Here is a 23506-nt window from a genome sequence, read left to right as displayed (position 1 = left end):
TGCTTGATTGAAAGAGAAAACAAGGACTGATGTCCCAATACTCAGTGGAACTTCTGGCAACACTGGAGATCAGATTCAGTGGTGTGTTTCTGACTGCTTCGTGCTCCCTAGCAATGCAAAGCAGCTGTAAAGCACTTTTAGTCAGCTGCTCAACGCAGAGTTACAGCTGCTTTGCATCAGTGGACTGGTACAGAGCAGCCAGAGCACGTCTGTGTTTGGTGTTTGCATATAGCTTTTTCTACGAGGCAATTCACCTGGCATGCACGCACCAAAAACACATGCAGCAGTCTCACCGGGATCTGGAGAAAGTATACAGGTGAATGAGAGCTCTGATGGTGCGATCAAGTCATAGCCTAATTGCAGGCTAGGCCTTCTTTGACAGCTGTGGGGTTTGTACAGAATTCTGAAGTTTATCTTCTATCCTATTGCATCTATTCTGTTTGAGCAGTAATATGCTTATGGTGTGCACCATGTGGTGCACTATTTATATTTTGCATCATAAAACTTTTGTGCCTTTTCCCATTTTTTCCACGATTTCCAGTATTTGCATTCAACCCACCAAGGCAATAGCGTGCATTTTTAGGCACGCTCCTCAAGTGCACATTAGGCTGCCCCACAGCTGCACTGCCAGGGTGCCTGGTGCCCTTCTGGGGGCTCCTGCAGTGCCCGATGGGAGCCGGGGGAACTCTGGCAGCGGAGGCCGGGACAGGCTCCCCATTTTTCACCGGTGTAAAGGGCTCTCGGTTGCTGGCTGTGCTGCCCCGGGCCTGTGCATAGCCCCCCGCCCCGGTTTCACAGCGCTACCTCCCCAGCCCTGGGCACGGCAGCCCCGCCGCGGTGCTGCCGAGCTCCGATGCCCCAGCCCCGCGTTGGAGGGCAGCTGAGGGTAACTGGGAGGGGGGCAGAGCGCCGGTCCCCTGCGGCCCGCCACCGCGGGGCGACACGTGGCTCCGGCGGGTCCCGGGGGGCGGCGGATGCTGCGGTGCCGTCCCGGTGGGGTTCCGCTCCCAGTCTGCGGCGGAGGGGCTTTCACAGCTGCTTTTTTTTTTCTTCTTCCTTTTTTCTCTTTTTTCCTCTCCCCTCAAATCCGTCCATCTTTTCTTAAAAAGAAAAAAAAAAAACCAAAACAAAAAAACCCACAACTTTTTTCTTTTATACTTTCTCTCCTCCCCCTTGCAAGACCCACGCCGTGGAAAGACGGGGTGGTGGAGGAGGGAGAAACCCCTCCCCTTCCCCTCCCCCGTGGCTCCTTCCTCGGAAAAGAACCACTTGGGGGGTTTCCTCCCCTCCTCTCCGCCCCCCGCCGCTCCGCTCCTCTCCGCTGCTCTCCCCGGAGTCGAAGCCGCCGCGGCGGCGCCCGCCTGCCCCGCGGCCGAGAGGGCCCGGCGGGCAGCCGCGCCGCCTCCGGTAAGCCGCGCACCGGCCCCTTTGTCAGTGGAGGGGCCGGGGGGGGGGGGATGCGGAGCGCGGCGGCGCCGGGCGGTGGGAGCGGGGCCGCCTCAGTTTCGCTTCGGGGCGGGAGAGCGGCGGCGGCGGCGGGGGCAGGGCCGGGCAGCGCCACTGTCGCCCCGGCACTGAGCGCTCGCTCGCACCGGCGGCAGCGCCGCCCGCCCGCCTGCGGCCCCGGAGGCGCCGAGAGTAAGTTGTGCGGCGGTAACTGAAACTGGCCGTTCTGGGGGTGGGGGGGTTCTCTGCCTGACTGCTCCGGCCCCCCGTGGCTTCTCAGGGCGGGCGCCGGGGGTGCAGCCCGCGGCCGGTCTGGCTCCGGGCGGCGCTGGGGCTGTTGGCTGGGGAAGAGGCGGCGTGCGGGGCTTGGGGTGCTTTCCCCGGCGGGGCTCAGGGGAGGACCTGGGGTGCTGCCGTCACCGGCCGGCCCTGAAGGGAGCCGTGTGCTGGGGTGGGGTGGCGGTGGGGTGCTGGGAGCAGCCCGGGAGGCTCCGTGGAGCTTGGGGCTCGTCCTGGCGTCAAGGTGTTCTCCGCAGCATCAGAGCAGGGAGACGCTTGTTTTAAAGTGAAACCGGTAACTTCTGTCTCAGATGGGTCTGCGGGGAAGCAGCCGCACGGGGCCGGGGAGCGGGTAATAACTTGGTTTTCACGTTGCTTCTTCCCCCTCACATAAACCACGGGAGAAGCGGCGCGCAGGGTGTTCCGCTGAGTTGTAGCTGGAAAAGCAAGCTGCCGGCCAGGGGCCGGGATGGACGGCGTGCCAGGGAAACGGGGTAACCGTGAACCGGGAGCGTGTGTGCCCGTAGGGGTTGCCCTTGAAAGGCAGGGGAACTTGCCATCCTCCAGACCCAGCACAGTCAGAACGCAGCCGCACACCTGCCTTTTCTCAGAAGATGGGTGCTGCGCGCCCATGAAAAGCCTTGTCGGCAAAGGTTATCGCTAAAACCTCCTTCTTCGTGCAGTCTGAGTCATGGTGCTCACAGCCATGTAGGGTCCGCTACTCACTTTTTCCCACAAACACACGCGCTCTTACTGAGAATTTTGGAATAGTTACCACCTAAAACTTCAGCTCATGCTACTCTTACAATCTTTTTTTTTTTTTCTTTCCTTTTTTAAAAAAATCAGATTAAGTGTGTATTCCTGCTCAATAGAAGCTTGGAAACAGGATCTGGGATGAACCCTGGAGGTAACTGAGAGGAGCTCAAGAATGTTGAATTGATGTCCCTGGCGTTTTCCCCTGCGTGGATGAAGGAGGGGGATGTGGCTTGACTATTGTTCTGGAAAGTTGAGGGTAAAGAGTATTGTTAGCAAGCTGCTATTTAGGACTATGTGGTCCAGACAGTGCTGTTTGCTAGTTCTAGTCCTTGCAACTCTCAGAGAACTTAAAAGGAAAAACCCAGTCACATGTTGAGCATGCTCAACTCTAAAATGGAGCGGGATCAGAAGTAACTAGTTTCCTGATGTTTCATTCTCTAATAACTGTGCCCTTAGGAGGGTATGCAGGCATATCTTCTTTCTCCAAACAATCGTAGCTGCAGTTCAGATGCTGCGTGAATGTCAAATAGCCCATTCAGACACAGCAGGGCTATAGTCACGTGCTTAAAAATTATGCACATGCACAGAAGTTTGTTGGACTGAGGCTCCATTATCACATAATGTTGGTCTTGGTTGAATCAAGTTACCACGAGATGTGGCCAGTTGCAGCAGATGAGGCTAATCTTTATTGCTGTGTTCGTGACCGATTCTGCTGGGTATGTGATTTAAAATGTAGTTGTTGAAGTATGGGTTCTTGTCCCCTCCAAAGTAGAAGGCTCTCGGGCACAAACCCGCGGGATTACTGGGATGCCAACCTCCCACTCAGGTTCCCATCTTTTCCTGAGCTAGGCTGGCATCTGGGCCTTTGTTATTTCTGTGCTCCTTGTTATCGCTTGATATGTCATACATCCTTCAGTAACCTGGCTTGCTTAAATGTAGTGGCATTGAGAGGCAGCACAGGGCTTTTGTTTAAAGCTCCATTGGAACGCACAGGTAAACTGTGCTGGGGTCCCACAAAGCAGGCTTAGGGGAGTGCCAGGGAAAGGCTGAGCTTCTGCACGTCCTCCCAGGTGTGTGTCCCTGCTACTGCCATGCCTGCCCAGAGAGGGCCAAATTCAGTTTCCAGATGACAGCTTCAAACACGCAGCCAGTGCCTCTTACGCTCAATCCAACTGGGATTTCTGTGAAGTTGGTGGTCGGTTTGCGCAAGTATAGAGCTGGAGTTGGGTGGGGTAAATTCTTAGTTGCTCTCACTAATACTGTGGTTGCATTGCTGAGAAACAAAGGAGAAAATGTGCCTTTGGAGCTGTGTTTCCTCCCTTGCTCCTCTTTCTCTCTGTCCCCACTGGGGACCTTTTGCTCTTTCCTCCTGAGTCTTTCCCTGTAGCTCCTCACCACCCCCATCTCCCCTTACCCACCCACAGGCTTCTGTCTTCTGGTTTCTCCTACCTTAGTTCGGTCAGCAATAAACAGATAGTGCCAATACTTAAATATGACATCATTTGGGTCGAGTTGACGCTGTGGTTAGATTAATAAAAGCTGTGGGGAGGTGGTGCGTTCCTGAGCCGTTACTCCAGGCTGCTGCAGACCTCGGCTACTGGTGCTTGCTGAAAGCTCGCAAGCTGGGAGGAGTGGGCACCTGCATATCTTTCTGTAAATGAAAATGTTGATGGTACAAGAGCTGAGTATGCCATACAGGGGTGATACTGAGTAAAGGTATTAAGTGTGTGTTCGTTAGGAGGCATCATATATTTATTTAAAATAACGCAACTAAATGCTACATTAATTAGACCCTTGATTACATGTAAGTAGAGGCAGAAGAGGGGCGTGATATCAATTTACCCCCTTCTATCCTGTCTGTCTACTTCACTACTGCCTGCTCTTCTGGTTTGCATTTGTGCATATCCTGCAGCTTTCTGCCTCAGTAAGGTATTTAGTAGCTCACCATTTTGCTGAAATCGGTCTCAGAGCCTTAAAAAAAAAACAAATGCAGTGGTGTTTGATGTTGCAGGATTTGGTGGCTTTGTGTTAGCGAGTGGTCAGAATGACTTGAGTAAAATTCATTTCCCCTCCCTGACCAAGTGCAAGATTTCAAGTAAAGATTTAGAAGTGAGAGGTATAGAAAGTCCTACTTTAAAAACTTCTGGGAATCTGCTTCTGTCCAATAGGTATTTAATAGTATAAAAATGTTACATTCAGTTTTAGTACAGTTGCTAAATGCTGGTTTTGTGATGTCTTCGAAGACTTTAGAGCTGCCCCCTTATTTTTGTCCTCTTCAGTGGAGAAATGAAAAGGCCTGTGTGCACTTCACAGGAAATGAGTGTCTGATACAGGCTTGCAGGCTGCACATTTCCAAGAACTGCTCTCAAGGTATTTTGATAATGCGCATTCTCTCTGCCTTCTCCCTTCCTGCTCCCCATGTGCTTTCTGTGCTTCTTGTTCGCGGACACATGCAAAGTATGAGGGAAAGAATTAACAGTGCCAATATTAAGTTTGCAAATAAGCTGCTGTAGCTTTACATTGGAGCCGCGGCTGGCAAAATTGGGTTAAGCTGGCAGCATTCAGTTGCCTTTGTTGCAGAGAGATTTTGTCCTCCCCCTCACTCCCTGCAAATGCTGAAGAAAAATTTTGACTTCAGATTGTGACTTGTGCAGCAAGGGGGATTTTTGTGTGTGTGTGATTCTGCAGTTCAGAAACAGTTTGGAACAGCTTTTGTACTTCCTCGGTAGCAAACTTTGTTTGGAAACTTAGGTTAAGGCTGTCAGGGAAGAAAGTTAAGTGTGGTTGTTAGCAGTTGGAGAATGTCAAAGATCTCCATTCCTGTTCCTGCAATCTGGACTGCGTAGCTGGGCTTCCCTGCAGCTTGCTGAAGGTGCTTTGCTGAGAGGGGTTTGGCATAGGTTTGCCTGGGCCAGCACACTGGTGGTGATGTGCCCAGATGCCTGCAGGAATGGTTTGATTATGCTTTTTGATAGACCAGCAGTGTTGCTGTTTATCTGCCTTTGATTTCTTGTTTTCTGGTGAGACTTTAGGAATGTTGAGGGGAGGAAGCTGGAACTGGAGAAACATTCTGCAACCCCCCCTGCTAGAAGTTATATTCATCCCACAAGGCCTAGCTAAGTGACATGATGGACCAAGAGCCCCACTCAAGGGGATGCTGAACCAGAGGGAGTGTCTCTTTCTAACATCACTGCCACAGCCGTTTCTGATTCTGAGCAGCTTTAGCAGTAATCTCTGAAATTTGCCATCTGTGCAGGATACACACCAGTATTCAAGTCAGCACATCCAAGTGATAGGTGCTGTTCTTTTTAGTCATTCAAAAATGAGGGAAAAACAGGCTGAGCTGCTTTAACTACTCTGCAGCAGGAATAGTTGATTCTTTATAGTGACTTTGTATACCCTTGTTTACTTCTTCAGTTTTGCACAGCTGAAGGACCTTTATGCCTTGTGCTGGGCTCCTCTTAGTCTTTTTTTAAAGTTTGAACGGTTAAAAGGTGGCTTAAAGAGGTGATGCTAAAAACCCCAGCCCTTTGCTGCTGGATTCCTCTGCGGAAGGTCTGCTAAAGCATAGCATGGTGGGTACTTTACAGAAACAAAGCAGAGGCATTTGAGAGAGAAATGAGACTCCTCAGATGAGCTCTCTCACTTTCCCCAGCAGCAGCATTTTAATGTTTATGTGATTGGAGTTTTTCCTTTTATGAGTTTTAAGATTAGTTACTTTTCAATCTCAGTCACCTTTGAACTTCCTCTCTTGCAGTTTTATGAAAGAGTATATAAAAAGAATGGCCTGATTGTCGTGTATTTTTCTATTGCATCTACTTGTATCTATCTGCCCTCTAAACTGAGCATGAAGTTTCTCCAGTCTCTCTCTGTCTGAACACTTAAATGTGACTTCTCATCACCCATCTTTAGGCCTGTCCCCTTTGTTTCAGCTCTATCTGTTATTATTTAATGTGACTGGAACTGAACGTATTATCTCAGGTGGTGACATTACTGTTACATTCCCACCCATCCATTTTGCAACCTCGTGCTGGTGTTTGCTTCTTGGTTTTTAATGACTACTTTTGCATTCAGAGCCAGAGCTTTTGTTAATGAGCCCTCAGCACGGTTACTCGGCTCATTGGTCAGCTGTGCCACTTAATTTATCGCTCTTCGAAATACAGACCCAGTTTGTTTTCCAATTCTGCGTGCTTGCATTTGTCAGGACAGAGTCTTGCCTGAACTCCTGGTGCTTGCCAGCCTGCCAGATTTTGAGTGACCTTTGACTTCTCTGGCCTGCAGAGAGTGAAGTGATTCTTGTCACTGTTTGCCCTCGGAAGGCGATGGAGGGGCCTCACTGCTTTTCCAGCTGGCTGCCTAGATCTAAGTAACATGAAGCTGGAAGCTGCCGGCTGTGGGGCGAAGTTAGAGCTCTGGTGTTGAAGGTGTTGCCAGCAATGGCAGCTTGAAGACTGGTGGAGGGGATTTCTAGAAAGGGACCTTGGTCAACACGTGTGTTTGCATGGGCAGGGGGAAGGGAGCCTCTCACACCTGAGCTGGGGGAGGCTTTGGGCTACTTGCACCCACTGACCTGTCAAGCAGCAGGGAGGGATGTATGCTCTGCAAAGTGGGCTGAGTCGGTTCAGGGGAAGATGCAGCAGCTGGGAGGGTAGCAGACAGGCGATCAGATGTGCAGGGGCTGAAACTGAAACGCCTTGGTTTTCTCAGGACACCCCTTTTCCACCTCCTGTCACTCCGGGATGTGACAGTTCCTTGTCTTCTGTCCATCTGTTTTACAGGTCCTGGAATGCTGCCGGCTGTTTACCTCCTGCACCGTGTCTTGGTTTTTGACTTGCTTCTGGCATGGAGGCTTTGGGGAAGCACAAGGCATGTCCCAGCAGCTGTTGCTTCTTCAGATACCATCTTCCTGATGGGGAGCTTTGTCTGCCTCTCTCCCACAGTCAGGTAGCCATGTGGTGCTCCTGCCTTAGTAGCTCATGTCAAAAAATGTTCCTTACAACGCTTGCAGCCCTCTGACAATTGGTAGTCGCAGCTGATTTGATTAGAGAGAGCTCTTCTGTCTGCATCCCAACCAGCCATTTCCCAGTTGTTCAAAATCCATGGGGACAGTCCGCTGTGTCCAGCTGACTTTCTGCTCTAATGTCCCTTTCCCCAGACTGTTCTGCTAGAGCACCCTTTTTTCCCTCTCCAGGTTAAACAATGCTAAGTACCGAGGAATGTCCTCAGCATCCTGTGTACAAAAGAAAAGAATATCTGCTTGTTCACATAGCTTTTCTGCAGTGTCCTCATCCCCCTTGCTGGTGTCCCAGTCAATTAAATGCTTTGCCCAGAGGTTTTCTGTTTTTGATAAACTGAAAATGCCATTTGTTTTCTGGTTTTTGTCTTGTTTATCTTGGCTACCTACTGTCCTAGTTTCATGACAGCCATCCTCATTGTAAATTTGCTCCCTACTGTCAGTAATTTATATTCCTTTATATCGGCTCTGCCAGGGTTAGCTTTTCATCTTCTGAAGGATTATTGGGGTTGTAGAGAGATTTGGGCAGGGACTGTCATTTTGTAGTGTGTGTGTTTGGTGCCTCTGATCCATGGCAGATGCCCTTGCAAGCTGTTGCACCTACAGCTAATACCTGCAGCATGACCTGTGTTGTCCGCCAAGCCTGTCCTCTTAGCCAGGCAGCATCTCTGCTCCGTCATTTGTGGGAGGACTGCATGGTCTATCACTTTAAGATTTCCTAAATAACCTCTCATGACTTAATTTGGTTTTCTTTTCACTTTTGACTCTCAGGACTAGTTTATTTTGCGTGTTGGAAATCCCCCACTATAAAACTTAGTTATGCTTTCTGACCCTTGCCCCTTCCTCTCAAGGCACGGTAATTGCTACTGCTGAATGGCCCCTCGCATCTGAAGCTGATCCTTCGGAAGAGCCAAGGGAGGATCTCTCCCCGGTACCTCTGTGCTCTGACTTGCGTTGGTGAAGTGCCTGGGACTCTTCTCAAACATTCTAGTTCTGGTCATGGTACTGAACCAGCTGCAGACATTGCTTATTTCTTAAGAGTTAGCTGCTGCTTTGAATTCCTTTCCTGCTAAATGTGATGGTTTTGATAAGAGGCTGTGGCCATCACAGGGATGGCTGATGGCCTTTGCTTTTCAGGATTTATGAGTTTCCTCAAACAGGGTGCTGGAACAACTGAAAAAAGTCAATTTAGCTGAGAGAGGCTGGAATGGAGGAAACGTACCTATGCTGCTGGTCTGGGCATGGGGGGAGCTGGCAAGGCTGGGGAGCTGTGACTGGTGGATGCAGGGCTCCGCTCCAGCGGAGGGCGAGGATGCAGCCCTGGGCATTGCTACCCACTTCCCACTGACCCCCCTCTCAGCAGGGAGACAGGACAGAGCATTTCCAATGGGAGCCATGAGGGACTACTGTTGTCTTCACCTCTTTCTTCCTCCTCCTTGTGCCCTCTCCTCATTTCTTCACCCGAGCCGGGGAGAGCCCAGGTCACCTTCCTGGGGGGTGCTTCCCCACTGCCGGCAGCGGGGAGGCAGGGAAGGCAGCCCCGAGGCTGTGCTCCCCAGCCGAGTGCAGTGTAGCTGTGCTGCACTGACATTCGCAGGGGTGGCTGCTCGCTATGAAACTGCAAACGTCAGGAGCAACATGACCAGGCTTCCCTTGCTTACCGAAAATGCTGGTGTTAGCCAGAGGTAAGCAGCAACTTTCTTTCCTTAAGCCATGGCAGGGTAAGCTCAGCTGCAGCTTTGAAAATTAGGAGAAACCCCTACAGATTTCTTTTTTCCTAACTTTTTTTTTTTTTTAATTCTCTTTTCCCCGGTTATGGGACGGCGGGGGAGGGAGTACTTCAGTCTCCAGTAGAAGCTGTCTTTGGCCAGAAGTCAGTTGGTAGTTTTGGTAGTTTTACTTGCTGTGGAGCAAGCCATAGTTGCTTGTGGCTACTGCACAGCGGTCTTTGAGTTCAGGGAAGCGATGTGACTTCTCTGTTACTCTGAAATGGCAGGATTACAGTTTCACGCTGGGCTATTTCTATGAGGAACAGGCTGTTTAATTTGGAATTAGTTGTTCTGAATGTGCATAGTATTTCCAAGGTGTGAGGAGGGGACCCAGAGAGCAGAATCTTTCTTCCAGCTCTTTCAGTTAGTCTAGCAAAAGCAATTGGCTTTTCTTGTAAACTGCAACCTTTTTTTTTTTTTTTTTGAAAGCATGTTATGCAGAAACCAAACATGCTTGCAGGCTTCCCTGCCTTGAAGAATATTTGGCGCACATTGTACTGTCTTGTGGGTTTTCTTGGGGTAAAAAAACCTTTTAGTTTGTATCAGCAACGTGTCACATTAATGCAGAAAACACATCATAGAAAATTATGGTAAGAAGTACAAAACCTAAATTGCAGATCCATAGGAAGTTATTTGTGGGTTTTGAGGTGTATTCTCCAACCCCAGAATGTTGGGAAGCGTTTGATAAGACCAGTCTTCTTGCAAGGTGTCCAGAGCTGGTTCCCAGAGCCCGCCTGCAGGATCCTTCTGCTCGGCATCTCTGCTGCATGGAAGCAGGAACTGTCAAAGTGTGTGTCCTGTATCAGCTTTTTTTATTTTATTAAATCTTGCATACTTGAATGCTGATTGTATAGGGAAACGTGGTTTTGAGGTATGCATGTGGGGTGCAGGGTTTTTTCTTTTTTACATATATCCCCTCATATGTCAGACATAATGTCAGCCTCACATGAAACTCTTATTTATAGCCATGGCATAAAAGATAGAGGGTACTGCAATGTCTCCTAAGCCTGCTTTGTGCTGGAGAAATTGGCTGTGATTAACATTAGTCCTCTTCACTAAGCTGTGCCACATTCCTCGCCTAACCACAGCTCCCTCTGTGCTCTTTGGCACATGTCTGTCTGTGCGTCTCCTGCCTTTCCCTCCCCCCTCTGCAAGCTCTTTCTGGATCAGCCCTGGTCACCTTGGCCGTGGTAGGGTGCTTGTGACAAGGGGCATTGGTGTGACCATGCACCATAGCAGTGACAGCTGCTGCCAGCGCGTGGCAGATGGTGGCGGCTGTGGGAACCAGGCTGGCCCACCATTAAAACACAACACTGCGTGCTTGGCTTTTACCAGGGAGGTTTCTTTCAGTTGTTTGCTTGAACTTTGCTTTGAAACATCCTCTCCAGCCACAAATCAGTAGGCAGCGCATTTCTGTGGGATGCAGACGTGCAAACAAGAGATGTCTGCTCTAGCTCTGCTGCCTGGAACGGCGACGCTGTGCTGCTGCAAGGGCTTGCAGGGTACCGCAGGGAGAGCTTTTCCAAATTATTCTACCCTCCATCTAACTGCTCTGGGAACTGCAGGGTTGATAATGGGGAGATGTCAAAGCAATTGGAGCGGGTAGGTAGTTAGGGATAGACCCGCAGTTCTGCTAGCTGCCAGTTAACGTGGCCTGTGGGGTGTGTGCCTGGTCTGGGCTCCGCTGCAGGGGATGCAGAGAAGTGATGTTAAGTAATGTAGTATAGGTATAAGTGAAGCCTTATAGGGACTGCCTCTGAAAGGCATGCAGAAGGCTGGGTTTGGTTTCTTCAGCTTGCTGATGGATCCACTGACAGACACGTAATTGCACACGTGCTGGCGTGCTGCTCTACCAGGTCAGGGGCTTGTTTTCCATCTGTGATGTGACAAAGGAGAGCCGTGAGAGCTAGGGAAGCAGGGCAGAAAAGCACAGCCAGAATGGACTGGGTCACTGTAATAACTTAGCAGTGAATGGCTTCCTCTGTGGTTTCAGATAAGATACTCTAAATGTTGTGTGTTGCCGAGTTTGCTGTTCTGAATCCTTAAGCTTATTCCTATTGCCATCGTCTCTTAACGTTTGGGTTTTATGGTTCCCACTTCCAGAAGATGATGGCAACTTTATGGTCTTTGCATTTGTCCTTAGGCCATTTGAGAACTGTCTGGACCTAATAAGCTCATGGCTTTATAAGTAGCAATAATAATAATAATAACAACAACAATAACCTGTTGTCTGTGTTGCTCTCTGAAGTGCTGTATACGTGCTTCTACAATAATACAGGTCAAAGAGTTTGAGACAGACAACCTGTTCCCAGATCTGTTGTATTTTAGATCCACGTTAGGGTGAAATAATGGACTTAGTCACCTGTTTGATGGACATCCCTTTCTTTTCAAAGGATGGATCTGCTCTTAAGTAAAGCTTTGCAAAACCTGGGAAGTGCCGCATCGGAGCTCTTGAATTTGGACCACTTCCAGGCCTGACTTCCAGAAACTCATCCCTATGGGTGGTAAATATAAAGAGGTAAGCTCTTTCTAGTGTCTTGGAGGAAGAGTGCAAGAACACATCGTAGTTGAGTACTTGAGGCTGCTGTTGAACGTGCCAGATCTGTCAAGCCCCAGGGTGCAGGGCTGGCTTGGCTGACACCGGAGGCTGCGTACAGTCCCCTGGTTTACTAGAATTGTCTCCTTACATGAAGTACACTGCCTTGCCTGTGTAGTGAGCAAGGAGGAAAGCAGAATGCCCTGTGTCAAGAGCACTTACTTGGAAAAGCTCTTGAACTTGCAGTAAATCAGGAGGTCTGGAGAAACTTATCCAGCCTTTTAATTAGCGGGACGCTGGCTTTTTAGGGTGTGTTGCTTTGGCTGCAAGCACTGTTCTGACTGTCTTATAGTAGGGAGGTAGTGACATGTTTGGGCATTGGGGTTTTTGGGGCTTTTTTGGAGTGGGGGGAGGGAAAGTAAATCGTGGTGTGGCAAATCAGAAGCAGAAGTAATTTGTATGTGTATTTCATTACACATTTTCATTCACCCATGGGCTGGCTTATTCCTAATCCTGAGAGTCTGCTCATCCTCCTTGACGTGGGAGGCCATGTACATGTAGGACCTGTTGACCCATTAAAAGTGAACCTTAAAGGTAATATCAGGAAGCGCTTCAAGAGCTAATATTAATATAACTTGTGCTGCGCTGCAGGCCAGGCAGTCATCTGTTGGAAGTGGGTCACTGAAGCTAAACTAATTCACGCCGTCTGAGGCTCTGAGCCATATGTAGATTTCAAAGCAAGTGAGCAAATTGTGAGGGTGCAATTTTGCATTTACTTTGAATTTGAAGCGATGACGCAGTCTTGGTTCTTAGTTAGTCAGACTTCTAGTAGCAGTGGATTTTTCTTAAAGGACTTGGGAGAAGGACTGGAGGTTGAAAACTGGGACAAACATGTTCGGATTTTTTTTTTCTGTCAAATAGCGTCGCAGCCTTAAACAAATTATCTATTTGTTTGTTATTTTTAAAACTAGCCTGGAAATGAAAGACAGCTGTCTGCTTCTGTTTTCCTGCTTGAATTCATTTTCCAACCTAGACCCATGACATTGGCAAAGTTTCTGTTTGGACCCAAGAGAAGTTGCTGTTTGGAAAGTGTGACTTCTGGTGGGAGCAAGTCTCTCTCTTGCTTTCCCTGAGGCTATACCTGCAGCCGTGGAGGCATCTGGCAGGAGTATGATCCTATTTTTCTATAGTAGCTAATGTCAGAGTGCTCTGTAGCTTCTTCACCCAGTAGAGAGGAGAAGAAAAGGGACAGAAATGCTGTAACTTCTTGTGGCACCTACAGTGCTGAGTTTTCAGTGGTGAAAGATGGCCCTAGTCGCTGCACGTGGTGATTCTGTTTACTTGCATTCTGCTCACTAAATCAGCTTCCCCTGAGATTTATTCTGACTTGCTGAACCATCGGAGCAGCCTTCAACTGCTACATTTTTTTTAAATAGAAAATAAAAAACCTGACTTGATTAACTCCTTCCTACCCCTCCCACCTTTCTCTAAGCATGTAATTTCCCTTTCGCAGTGACACGTAGCTAAAGGGCAGGATCAGCAGCATTCAGCGCAGTATCAGGGACGTTAGCAGCTTGTGGACTGCAAATCACAGGGCTAGAAACTGAAGAAGCTTCCCAGGCTGCTCTTGGAAAGGGTGTTTATGGCTCCATGGATGGAGATGTGCCTGACAGCTACACTAATGGTATTACTGTTAAGTATTGAGAGAGATGTTAGGAGGGAAAAGATGACTGTAGGCAAAACGTTGCCAGGCAGATGCCTCCTTTCCAAAACTACCGTGCCCATGCAAGGGAAAGATGTTTGTTTGGCCATGGCTGCTCCATGTCCTCTCCCCAGGAGCAGAATAGCTCCGCATGGCCGTCCAGCTGGCACAAGCACCAAAAGGAGCACAAGGCTTTTGAATAGCTGGCAAAGTGTGCAAAGTAAGGGGAACCTCGCAAGTTGCTAAGCCTAACCTAAAGTTCTCCCTCTAGAGCAAGCCCTCCACAGGTCCCTGCATATTCCCTGGGAGGCTGCCTGCCCACTGTGAGCCCTGATGCTCCCGCAAGTTGTGAGGACTGTTGGAGACAGAGAAGCATGTCTTCCTCCACTGCAGGCTGCGTTTCAGCAGCCTGCTCTGCTCTGAGCACGGCTGCGCTGTCAGCGAGTGTGACTGGGTTAATGGAGTGTGTCAAGGGACCAAGGGCAGGGTTTGGCGGTGAGCTACTGACTTGTCAAGCCTGGGGAAGCGGTATGTAACAGCTCAGCTTCTCACAGAATGAGCCTTTGGTTTGGGGCTGTGGTTTTTATGTTTATGCATATATATATATATACACACACACATGCAGAATATGTATTTTTTTGTATAATTGAAGTTAGTTGCTGACTTCAACACTGGGTATGAGGTGCAGGAGATGAGCAAATTTGTGAAAGTAAGGGAGGGCACTCTGAACGAAGCTCATGAGCAGAGGACGGTGACTGGGAGAAGGCAGCACTGTCTGTTGGCGGGGGGAGGCATCCCTCCAGCAGAAACAGAAGTTGGGGGGCTGGAAGGGCCAGAGCAGAACTGTTCCTCAGACATCAGCAGCGTCTGCTATCATGTTAAGTGGTCTCATTTGTGGCAGTCCCAGCCCTGAAGTTGATGATGTAACTTTCTCGAAGGGGTCTTGATCTGAGACCTTTGTGTTCTTCTGCACAGTAAAGCAGGCATGTCCTGGGGTGAGGGAGCGGTTCACAGGGTTTGGTGGGATAGGCTCAGTCCCATCTTCTGCTTCTTTTAAGCCCAGTGGTCTGTCTTTTTGAACAGGATTCAGAAGGATTGGAGAGGTGTGAGGAAACCTTTCCACCTTTCACTGATTGACAAAGTAAATGATACTTTCTTGCTTTGGGAAACTTTTCCCTTTTGTTGTGAGGTGTCATTTCCCCTTGTCAGTCTCAAGGTCACTCTGAAAAGCCCCTGAGCATGCACCAGAGGGGAGTCTTGAAATACCAAGATCTGCCAGGTTCAAACCAGCCGGCTGAAGGGTGTGCTGGGGAGCCCCTAGCTGTGAATCACAGAAACCCAATGGATGTGGAGCTTTGTAAGGTGCTGCCTTGTGCTGCTGGGGACCCAGCTGGAGCCCTTCCTGCACCTATATCCTTGATTGTCCCTACAGCTGGGGCTTGGTGACATACAGTAGCTCCTTGGTACTCTTGCTGCTCTTTCTCCCTTGTGAAGTGTCTTCATTTGCCCAGTTAGAAGGTACTGGGTTTGCCTCACTCTCCTTCTGTCCTACAGGCTGGATGCAAAGGAGGAAGCATGGTAAAGGCAGCATCTTTCCAGGATCCATGGGCTCTTTGAGAGATGATCAGAGGGAGGCCAGATGATTTGCACAACACGCACACCACTGTTTCTCATCCGCAAAGGCAGCATCGAAGCATTCTTCCCAGCCCTGTGCCGTCCAGCTTGCCCGATCGTTTCCGGATGTTTCGCAGCTGCGAGTGGGAGGTCCTGGAGCGGTCCCTCAACATCCTTCAGGCCAGCGACTTCTACTGGGGCCCGTTGTCCGTGGGGGAGGCTCATGCCAAGCTCCAGTGTGAGCCCGTCGGCACCTACTTGGTGCGGGACAGCTCGCAGGGGAACTGCTTGTTCAGCCTGAGCGTGCGGATGCCGACAGGGCCGGTCAGCCTCCGAATCTCTTTCCAAGAGGGCTATTTCCGCCTGAAGAACTGGTTTTCAGACTGCGTGGTCCAGCTGCTGGAGCTGGTGGTGGCGGGGACCCGGAACAACCCCTTGCACTTCGATGAGATGGGGGGAACCCCCCTGGTCTTCTCCGAGCCCCTGTGCCGGAGCCGCCGGGTAGTGCCCACACTGCGAGAACTGTGCTGTCGGAGCCTGCCTGCTGGCACTGCAGCGGGGGACAGAGCAGGCCTGGGGGGCTCCTCAGGGATGCACCCCACAAAGGAGATTGTCTCACCCGTGGGCAGAAGGGGTGGGTCAGAGGGCAGCGTCGTCCCCAGCCCCTCTCTATCCTGGGCTGGGAGATGATGCCGTGTGTCTGGGAGACAAAGGGAGGTGCTTGTTACATGGCTGTGCTGGTGGGACACACGCCATGCTGGTGGGGCTGGACTTGCTGCTGGGAGAGGAAGAGGAGGGCGGGGGGAGCACGACTTGAACCCTCTCACTGTGACAGCCGTGTCCTTGTACGTGCATAATGCGTGTGGCCTTCTCCAGAGATGCCTGGGGTAAAGCCACATCTGAAGAGCAGAGATTTCCCCCCCCAAACAAGTCCTGCTCTTTGCTCCATTTATAATTTACAAGCTTGAGAAGAAGGTGAGTTGCCTGTCCTCCCAGGTCAGCCCTGTGTTTTCCTCTACCCCAAAGTGTCTAAGCTCATTTCTGCTACAAATCTGCCCTCGTGAAGTGGGGGTGGGTGAGTCCGCTCCCACAGCAGTGCAGCTTGGGCATCGGTGGGCACGACCCCGGTGCTGACTGGACACTCGTACAGCCATGGTGGAGCGAGGGTGCGTTTCGCTCCCTGCAGCATGAATGCAATGCCTGGCTCTTCCGAGGCCAATGTTTGCACTAGAAGGAAACCATTGCAGCTATGTACGATACGTGCAGCTTCACTGGCTTTTGCATTGCTTTCTTTGAACAGATTTTTGGGAGTGCAGATGAGTTACGTTATACTAACTAAGGGCATGGTATTCCTGCAGAGGTAACCCTCGACTGGAGAACTGGGTCTGCCCTGGGAGGGTGTGAAGAGATGGGATCTAGCACCCTTTCTTATGCTCATCTGATAGTATGCTGCTGCCACCTATAGAGCGTAAAAAGATGTTTTGGTTTTGCCTCAAAAAAGGCAAAGAATTTTTTATATGAGACTTTTTAAAATGTTAATAAACATGGTTTTATACTTATTTTTTAAAGTCAATGAATACATAGCAGTATTTTCATTCCCTTGCAGTGTTAGAGACCCGATTAGTTTAGTGCTGAGACATGGCAATCAAACTGAAACCAAACAAGTAAATGTCTTATAAAGACCAAAAGCAGAACATAAATGAATCGACCTAGCTGGGAACAATAAATCTAATTCATCTTACAGTGTAATCCAGTAAAGAATTTTCTAAACAGAAGGTAGTTCTAAAAATGTATGGGTGAGATTTTCAGAATTATTTTTAGTACCCTATAATTTGTACTGAGTGTTTGAAAGAAATGAGTAATTGAAGATCCTAGAAAAGGGCACAGCATCAATGAACTCGAACTGGTGAGGATGAGTAAGGTGAGAGGAACAGAGCTGACGTAAATAGGGCTATGGTTCATTTCAGGGGTGCCGGCAGGTATGATGTCTTCAAAATAAGTGACTGAAAACAGCTCCATGAAAGGAGAAATTCAGATACTGTAAAATTTGAGCCAAACCATTTTGCATGCGGCCAAGCATCCATAGTCAGGCAGGCAGCCTGCTAAGCTCATGCTGGTTTTCCCCTTCAGACCTGTACGGGGAAAAAACTGAATGTGGGGAGAGATTACTCTGAATTTGCTCTTTTGGCTGCAGGTACCTTATCTGAGGAACCAAAGCATGCGGTCAGCACAGGGAGAGAGACACAGGGTGTGATTCATCACAGGAGCCTCACCCAGACACTCTGAATTGTTCTCTGGAGGGTCTTGTCACTCTGCTGATGGCAAGGTGCCTGGCCTCCTATCTCAGGGCACTGGCTTATGAACCAAGGTAGTTGAGTAAGTGACAGAGAAGCGGCCATCTTCTTGCTGCCTGCTGCTCTCGGTCTCAGGGAGGCCAGGGGCAGCTCAGTGGCCCTGCAGCTGCTGCAGCTCCTGCAGCTCTCGGCCCAGTGCAAAAACGTGAGCTGGGATTGTTCACTATCACAGGGTTCACGTGCACAGTGGCAGCTGACGCGGCTATGATGTTGCTTGCCACCAGATCTGTAATCTTGTGTAGAGCCAGGGCAAAAAGCTAAGCAGGTAATTGCACCCATCGTTGTCACTGGGTCCATTAGAGGTGGTGAATTGGAGGCCTCAGATGCCCAAGTCAGGCTGTAGTGCACTGGGTGAGTGCTGGGGTGTCCTGCGTTACCCCAAGCAGTATCATGAGAGGGGCTGGGGTTCAGCCCACCCTGAGAGTATAGTCCCGTGCATCCCCTGCTCAAACACACACCCTGTTGCTCAGGGTTATTGGTATCTCCAGTTCCTGAAGCAGCCCTATCCAAGTAACGTAACCCATGCAAGGACTAGGGATCTTGGCAGACAGCAAAGCCAAATCCTTCCGCAGGCTGCCTGGCAGCAAAGGTCAGCAGCATCCAGGGATGCATTAACAGGGACACTGCCAGCAGATGAGGAGTGATCACCTCCCTATACTCGCCATTCCTTAGACCCCAGTTAGAATATTGCATCCCATTTTGGGCTCTGTGGTGCAACGAAAATGTAATAAATTAGAGTGAGATTGGGAGGGGGGTGACCCCAAGAAGCTCAGGGGGCTGGAGCACTTGCCCTGCAAGGAGAGGCTGAGGGAGCTGGGCTTGTTCAGCCCAGAGAGGAGATGGCATCAGAGGGACTTAACAGGAGTCTGCCTCTACCTACAAGGACGTCAGCAAGGAGCCAGGCTCACCACAGTGGTGCACAGTGGGAGAAGGAGACGTGGCAGACAGGGGAAACGAGTCCTGGCTGGCTGTGAGGAGACCCTTTTTCCCACAAGGGTAGTTTGGATGGGAGGTAGGTTGCCTGGAGAGGCTGGGTGGTCTTCCCCACTTGGAATTTTTCAAGACCCAAAAGGGTCAAGCCTGGAGCAACCTGTGTGACCTTGGAGCTGTTCCAGGCTGGACTGGAGGGGACCTCCTTGGGTCCCTTCCCCTGGATATCTCTGTGGTTCTGTGTTTTCATGGGGCAGGGAGGGGGGACTGGCCATAGAGGAGGTGGTGGGGCTGGGGGTGGTGTGTGTGCTGTTGCTGCAGGCGCTGTGGTTGGAAAACCCACCGTGGAGGGAAGGGTGAACGCTGCGCTGACAGCGTGCTGCCAGGGTGCCAGGCCAGGATGGTGGCACGCTGTGCTGGTGGGGGGAAAACCTCCCATGCGGCATGGAGCGTTCCCAGGCCACGCGCGCCCTGGGTGCCGCTGCTTGCTGTGGGTTTGGCCTGGTCTCGGGCACCATGCCGTTGCTCACCTTCAGTGCTCTGTGCAGAGCCCCAGCAGAGCACAGGTCTCCTGTAGTTCCTACGTCTGCCCTGCCAGCATCTCGGGTGGCTCTGAGCACCTGTGTTTTGGGACTGTTCCCTGGCTCTTGGGTGAAGCCCTGCCTCGGTGGAGTCAGCCACACAGCCGCCCTCCCTCTCTGCCTGTTGTGGGAAGAGTGAGGCTGGGCCTGCTGCCCCAGGCACCCTGCCTGACCCCTCCATCCTTTTCTTCCTTGGGGGTGTTGTTGCTGAGGTGCACTGGCTGCCTTCCCACCTTCCCTTCAGAAACCGAGGAGGGGGAAGGAGCAGGCCGATTTCTTCCACATTTATAACCGAGCACAGGAATGCTTCTGTTTTATGGGCACAGTTATACCTCACTGAGGGAAGAGCTTTCTAACCAGATTGCTCTGACCTGGCTGTGAACTGTTCTCATTTGGCTGAAAATGAGCATCTTGGGTTGTATGGCTGGGGGCTGCAGAAGAGCCCCGTTTGCAGCTAGGATTGTGCTTTAGGAAAATCAAAATCACACCCAGGGAGGAGGAAATAGTTTGGATTTTAATAAAGTCTACTTTATTTTATTCATTTATATAGGTCTTTTTAATTGCACAGCAAGTGCTCGTCTCCATCTTACAAGTCAGTCAGTTCCAGCAGGGCTGCAGCGAATTGATTTGAGATCTGTGGATGAAAAGCAGTGAATGACTGCCAAGCATTGTTACGTTATAGAAGTGTAGAGCATATTATGGGTGAGTATCCTCATTATTCCTGAGGAGAGGTCACTTTGCAGATCAGGATTGGTGCAAGAAAGGAAACCAGTTTGGGAAGAACTGGAATGTGAAAAGTGCATCAACTGCGGCAGGCGTTACAGGGTCCTCCTTTGTTTTCTGCTTGGATGTTGGAAGAAAAGCCTTTTTCTTTCAGCTCTCAAGAAAAAGATGTACAAAGCAAAGCTGTAAGAGTTTACTTCCATGGAGTAACTGCAAACAACATCCTACTGGCTTTCATTGATGAGTGGGAGATGTTCACTTAATCGCACTGCCTCTGAACCGGTCCCTCTGCCGTGTAGGAGCAGCTCCTGGTGGCCCATTTCCAAATGTTTCTTTTGGTGGCTCCTAAAGGGGCTTATAAAGAAATTACAAACTTCCTCTCAACCTCTTGAGCGCCATTTGGGGAATAGAAGAAAATTGTTTGCATTTTTATATGTTATGTTATACATTTCTCCAGCTGACTCATTTCAGTTTGTCGAGGAAACTTGTACAGCCTCGCAGATGTTTTTTTTCCAACTGTTCTTCCTAACAGCAGAAGTTGAAAAGTTTAGACCTTGCAAGAGGGGCTTCTTTTACCCGTCTGCAAAGGCCTGGATTTGGGTCCCAACATGCTGCAGGCATCCAGCAGGAAACTGCTTTTCATCTGCTCCCAACTAGCTGTCTGTTAACAGTGCTCCGGGGCCCCAGGGGTTAATTTCCCAAAATCCTTCCGTGAAGCTTGTTAATAACTTCCATATGTACCCATGTGTGTGCACAGGAGGGGCCCCACAGCCAGCAGCTCTTGTAATAATACTTGATTACCTCTGACATAAGGGTCTGTGTGCCATTGGGGATCTGCCTTGATGGATCAGGATTCACCAAAAAACACAAGTATGTGCAAAAGCATTTCAAAAAAATGTATTAACATTTGGGCACCCTCAGTGTTTGGAAATGAGCTCCTCCTAGATAGTCAAGCTTCAAAACAAAACCTTCTGTGTACACACAGCTGGGTCTCAGTTTTTGCAACCCTACCCTGATGTCCCTCCAAAAATGTGTGTTCGCATCAGTCTTTGAATGTGCTAAACCCCTTAATTTACAGGAATACCTTGGTTAGGGGAATGTAATGGTTTTGTCTTGAGTTTGTTTTGCCCTGATTCCTTAGACGTTTGGCATCTGTGAAGTTATAACAACTGCATGCACTGGAGCTTTCTGCCTGCCCTGCGCTGTTGCTTGGTGCAGACACAGCTACTGAGGGCAGTGTTCAAAGAGAAAGCAGGTGTCAAAGGGAGTGGGAGATGCAGCAGAGCTGCTCTGCGACTCCTGATGCCTCCCTGCAGAGCTGCCTGGCTCTCTCTGTTGCTCCTGCTGCCTTGTGATCTGAACTGGGGCTGGCGGAGCTGGGGTTTTGATTCGGGCAAAGTAGAGTACTTCCAAATGCTTCCCGTGTAAGGGCTGGCTCGATAGACTAGGACTCTTCAGCCAGAAAAGAGATGGCTGAGGTCTGTGGCAGAGGTCTGTGAAGCCTAAATGCCACGGGTTAGGTGACCAAGCAAGCGTGTTTCCTTAAAAAAACAGAGAGGCATCTGATGAAATAGCCAAGCGCAAGACCCAAAGAAACGAAAGGAAACGTTTCTTCATGTGGCGTATAACTTAAGCTGTGAAAGTCCCTGCCACAGGCCACTGGCGAGGCTGACCTCTTTGTGAGTACAAAAAGGGATTAATGGTGATTAACAGCACACCTCTGGAGGAGGAAAAGCGGCGTCGGGAAATGGGGGAGAGGTGGGATCCAGGTGCAGCTTTGAGCTCTGTCCCTTGTTGGGCACACGTCTGCTGTGGCAGGAGTGCGAGAAGAAGCCAGCCTAAGCTCAGTCTTAGGCTGAACAGCACTGGGTGCAGCCCAGACAGCTGAGACAGTGGCTCAGCAGGGGACAGCTATGCTGAGCTCTGGGTGTGCATGTAGCTTCTGGGCTGAGCTCCAGGTGTGCATGGAGCTCCTGGGCTGAGCTCCGGGTGTGCATGGAGCTCTTGGTACCCGCGCTGGCATCTCTCAAGGCAGAGGGGTTGACTGCACGTGGCAGACCCGTACACCCACCTGTACAGTGTGTGGTTGTGTGCCCTAGCAGCGGCTTGATGGCCCCAGTGGGAGCAGCCTTTATGCACTTCCTTCCAGCTTCCATGAGCAGAAAAACTGGAACACCCATCTGATGCCTGGAGGCAAGCACCAGCACAGGCTGGGGAGAAAAACATCACCATCGTCCAAAATGAGTCAGTCTGACTTGTCAGCTGAGGGCATCAGGGGAGGCCAGCATCAAGCTGGGATGGCTGTGCCCAGCCGTACTGGTTGGCGTAAGGCTGGGAGGTCCCAGCCTGACTAACCTCATGTCAGAAGGGAGCTGCACAGCTTCGAAAAAGTGTGCAAAACACCACATAGCACTGGCAGCCTCCTACATCTGCGTTTGATTTATCCAGTCAGGGCAAATAACAAGTATACACTTTCAAAGGAAAATTTTTTTACTCCTGGGCTACCTGCTTTCCCAAGACACAACCCTTGCCATCAGAGCTCTCTACCTTTGAGCTGGTCCCAGATGCCATTGAAATCAATGACCAGTTTTGTTATTTCTCTCAGAAGATTTTGCATTAGCCCCCCACACCCTTTTGTCAGGCCGATGTGAGCAAACATGGGTTTTCCACACTAAACTTAATCAAAGCAAACCCTGCTTCCACTGGCTTGTGCAACAAATCATGCTGAGGGAGTTGCTGGCATTTGGCATGATTAGCCCAAGCGCAGATGCCTTCCAGCTCATAAACAGTAGCCTAAAGGATTGGAGAGGATCACAAACAAAGCACTTACAGACAAGACAGCATTTTCAAAAGGGACTTGAGAGCTTATGTCCATTGGGGGGTTGTCTTTTAAAAATAAACCAGAAGTAAACAAATTGACAAAGACGGTTCTGAAGAATCTAAGAGAATGAAAGCAAGGAGACTGGATGTAATACTCAAAAATTGAAGTTGGGGGGGAAAACGTAAGGCAGAACTAATGGGTCCTTTTAAACTCCTCAACAAAATGTACCCACAGCCTTGGGCATGGGCAGGCACTGGACCCCCCACCTGTCTGTGCTGATGAGGCCAGGTGGGATGTGGAAGGGATTCAGGAGAAGACCCTGCTCCAATTCACAGGGGGGAAGAAATCCCTTTAAAAGCAGTGAGAGCAACAAAAGAATTGGGCAACTTGTGTTTGTTAATTTTTATGGGGATTCAGTCTGAAAGGGGCGTTCCCTGCACTATAAGATAGTGACAAATTGCTCTGAATTTTAGCCTGACAACAGTTCAGGTCACGTAAACCATAGTTTTTGTGTCGTGCTTTTATTATTTTTTAAAACTCATTTTTTATGACTACATTTTTAAACATGGGCTGAATTATTTTCAGTTATGTCTCTTTTCTCCTGGCCCTGGCACAGGGAAGTCGCAAGAGCCCAGCTTCAGAGCCAAGAGCTCCTGCAAGGGGCCAACAAAGTTCTAGGCGCTGATGGAGCTGCTCGCTCGTTTAGATGCCACAGTGAATGGGAGCTGCAGCAGGAGCTTGCCAGCGTCACTGTAACTGAGATGGCATTGCAAGTAATGCTGAGTCTGGAAAGACGCGAGCATCCATCACGCCTTCCCTGATTCTGTGCATGCCAGCAACACACGCATGCAGCAGACGCCTTTGTTTAAAAGCTTCAGCCTAAAAGCAGCTATTCTGACCGCAGAGCATCTACATTAGCACAACGCATGTGCCAGATCCTTGCCTCTAGACTTTTAGGTGCATCTAGGGTTGCTTTGGGAT

General features: G+C 49.9%; 1 protein-coding gene across 2 annotated transcripts; it reads left to right on the top strand.

Annotated features, from left to right (window-relative positions):
- The first annotated feature begins 1299 nt into the window (after positions 1 to 1299).
- LOC121089577 (suppressor of cytokine signaling 1-like) lies at positions 1300 to 16673 on the top strand. 2 transcript variants are annotated; one of them, XM_040596915.1, is made up of 4 exons: positions 1301 to 1407; positions 7260 to 7425; positions 11658 to 11782; positions 15057 to 16673. In XM_040596915.1, the coding sequence occupies exon 4, from the start codon at positions 15123 to 15125 to the stop codon at positions 15804 to 15806; it is 684 nt and encodes a 227-aa protein (XP_040452849.1). In that variant the 5' UTR covers positions 1301 to 1407; positions 7260 to 7425; positions 11658 to 11782; positions 15057 to 15122; the 3' UTR covers positions 15807 to 16673. The 2 variants fall into 2 exon arrangements, with proteins under 2 accessions (XP_040452850.1, XP_040452849.1); XM_040596916.1 differs by lacking the exon at positions 7260 to 7425 and having other exon boundaries at positions 1300 to 1407.
- The last annotated feature ends 6833 nt before the right edge of the window (positions 16674 to 23506 follow it).

The sequence above is a fragment of the Falco naumanni genome, chromosome 5 (genome assembly GCF_017639655.2).
Source record: "Falco naumanni isolate bFalNau1 chromosome 5, bFalNau1.pat, whole genome shotgun sequence".
NCBI lineage: Eukaryota > Metazoa > Chordata > Aves > Falconiformes > Falconidae > Falco > Falco naumanni.
Note: the sequence above shows the minus strand (reverse complement) of the source record. Positions and strands in the feature narration are given on the sequence as shown.

Coding starts and splice junctions, on each gene's coding strand:
- LOC121089577 (XM_040596916.1), top strand. CDS start 15,123: ATGATCAGAGGGAGGCCAGATGATTTGCACAACACGCACACCACTGTT.